Below are 2879 nucleotides of genomic sequence, written 5' to 3' on the forward strand. Positions count from 1 at the left end.
GGGGGGGGGGGGGGGGGGGGGGAAAGACTAATTTAGTTAACAACAGAGCTTAACATTTACAGAAATGTCTATGTTATTAGGCACAAGAGAAGCTTTTAAACTCACTGAGAAACAGATGATAAAATTAAGAGAGTCCATGTGAATGTTCTGCAGTTAGATAATATTTGAAATATACCCAAGACATCCACAGAGTGAAATTTATGTAACTTGCCTGGATACCAAATGGCTGATCTCTGATATTCATATCATCCTTAGCATATCTGTTACACAAACACAAAAGGAAAACAAATACTCAATTCACTATTTTTTTTTTTTTTTTATAAACCATCATATACAAAACTACCTTTTATTGTTAAGTGTGTATCCACTGCAGGATATACTTCCAGTAAACTTTAGTTTGAATGTGTTTTCAAACATGGAAGTAAAATGAAAACAAAAACTAAACCGATCAAGGGAATAGTTCCAGGTTCACAGGTTTTACTAATTAACTGCCAGGACATGACAAGAATATACGAGTGACCTGCTCAAAAATAAAAAAGGGGAAAAAAAGGAAAAAAAAAAAAAGAAAAGGACATGAAAGGGAAGTGAGAAGGAAAAAAAGTTTATTCCAATAAAATCCAGACATCTTACTTTTCTCGAGGGGCAACTTTTTGCCATTCAAATTTGTATTCAGTCTCTCCTTCTTGCTATAAAACAGAAAACATGGTAAGTTTGATATTTTTTTAATACATTTTAAGTCACTAGGAAGAAAACACAAAGAAAGGATGTAATGAAATACCTCTTTAGTTTCCTCTTCGAATTTTCAGAAACCATGGAAAGAAAAGAAATGATACATTAATTATACATGTAAAATGCAGCTGGTGTTTAATCTGGAAACAAAACATTTTATGTTTTATACTAATACAATAGTGCAAATACTCAGAAAGTATTTAAATACACCGCAGTTATAAATAATCAGCCTCTAGCATATGGTTACAAATCCTATAAAACCAGAATCATCTTTTAAAGCTATCTTGATTTGCTATGCAAATACAAAAAAAACCTTCCAACTTCTTTTGCAAAAGTAGCAAAATCCAAAATATGGATTTGTGTTGTTTGAGCCATTGCCTTGGTAAGGTCTAGTCCTCCTCACCCAATGGCTTTATAATTGGTTAAATAAACACCTTTGGTCAAGGACAGAATTTCTGCTGTTGCCAGGAAAGGTATTTTATCTGTTTTTCCCTTCACATTGAACTGTTGCTTAAAAAAAAAAAACCACTCCAAAAAACCCACAACCACCATTCTCAGTTTGAAAAAAATTAAGATATTGTGAGATCGAACTTATTACATACTATATATCTTTACATATTTGCATAGGAAGGACTAAAAATCATACCTCCTAGCATTACCTTACTATGAATACATTATTTTAAAATAAAAGGCTGTATGCTTATTTCTTCAGAGGGTTTTTAGCTTTGCAGTACTGTCTGCTTATGATCAGGAAACTGGAATACCTTTCTTTGCTCCAGGTGGGGCCTCATACATGAAATTAAGACCATTCTTCACATGCTCATCACCCATAAGCAATCTAAATAAAAAGAACAGAGTTTGGGAGTGTTACACATGGCACATTCACTTTGGTATTACTTATTAAAAAAAAAAAAAAAAAGAAGAAAGAAGAAATGTGCAGCAGGAGATTGTGATAATGACTGGCATTTCTCCCATTTGTTAATTTGAGTACTGGAAGTTGAATGTAAAAAAGCCCTGATATCAGTCAATACTTCTGCGTACTCCATTGCATGCCAAAAATCACACATTTCAGTCACAACTGAAACATAACTTTGAGTCCACAGAATTATGGAGGACAGACTTCTGTGTGATGCAAATACATCGCTATAGAAGGTTACCTGCTGTTCCATACAACATAACATATTTTGAAATTAATTACAAGACACACACAAGCCATTTGAAAGAAGTTATTGTGACCTCTGCTTAATCAGACATCAATTTATGAGTCACTGTCCTCCCCAACTACTACGGTCAGTGGGAGACAGTATTTCAAATAACTCACAATGAGATGTCCTTCACTGCCGTGAAAATGAGAGACAGCAGGAAAAAGTATGTGAACTTACACCAAGTCTCACCTATTATCATAGGATTCCTGTTCTTTAAGATACTGTTGCATTAATTCTTCTTGTTTCTTCTTGTCATATGATATTTTCTGCTCCGCCATCCATACCTAGTTAAAACAGGTAAGTTTCTACTTTAAACAAACACAAAGCCTACCACAAAACATATTAACGTACAAATACTTAACTGGCTTCGTCTATTGACAATATTTAACAAGGCAAAATTCCCATTCCAATCTCATCAAATAAACGATTTCCATCCAGCATTTCAACAAATGAACTTCACACAAACAGCATTTTTGATAGGCCACAACTCCAAACAACACTTAAGAACTGAAAAGACAGGGGGAAGTTTAGTAATGCAAAGGGGAAAGCGGGCTCAGAAGGCCCCCCGGGTGTGCCGCCGCCGTCCCCGGGCGGCTTCCACGTCCCCACCCCAGCCTCACCAGACCCCGAAGCCCAGGTTCTCTGGGGAGCTCCCCGGGCAAGGCAGGCCTGGAAGCAGGTCAAGGCAGGGGGGAAACACTGGGAGAAGGTGGGCACGCCGGGACAGGCGGGGGGTTTCCTGGATGGTGCGTGGCGACCAACAGCCACTGGTTATCCAGAGAACCAGCTGCAGAAAAGCTGAAGCCGGGGAAAGGCGGTGGCTACACACACCTGCGGGCAAGTAAACCTCAAGCTTCGAGTATTTCTTGCTTTTCTTCCTTTGCCTCTCGCTCCCCGCCTCGCCCAGTCCCTCCACGGGAAGGCCGACATGCCCCACGCCGGGAG

At 38.5% G+C, this 2879-nt stretch overlaps 1 protein-coding gene across 2 annotated transcripts in view; it reads right to left on the bottom strand.

Annotated features, from left to right (window-relative positions):
* Positions 1-2818, bottom strand: part of CIR1 (corepressor interacting with RBPJ, CIR1) — a 22281-nt gene extending 19463 nt beyond the window's left edge. Inside the window, exons 1-6 of one of the 2 annotated variants that reach the window (XM_009640729.2) lie at positions 2766-2818; positions 2124-2218; positions 1494-1567; positions 779-792; positions 631-686; positions 197-260 (exon numbers count right to left, since the gene is read on the bottom strand). In XM_009640729.2, the coding sequence (XP_009639024.2) occupies positions 197-260; positions 631-686; positions 779-792; positions 1494-1567; positions 2124-2212 (297 nt within the window). In that variant the 5' untranslated portion in view covers positions 2213-2218; positions 2766-2818. Of the gene's footprint in view, positions 1-196; positions 261-609; positions 687-778; positions 793-1493; positions 1568-2123; positions 2219-2765 lie in introns of those variants that run through there. The other variant, XM_035896194.1, reaches the window with a different exon arrangement.
* Positions 2819-2879: the final 61 nt, after the last annotated feature.

Source organism: Egretta garzetta, unplaced genomic scaffold, assembly GCF_000687185.1.
Source record: "Egretta garzetta isolate BGI_Z169 unplaced genomic scaffold, ASM68718v1 scaffold16, whole genome shotgun sequence".
NCBI classification, from domain to species: Eukaryota; Metazoa; Chordata; class Aves; order Pelecaniformes; family Ardeidae; genus Egretta; species Egretta garzetta.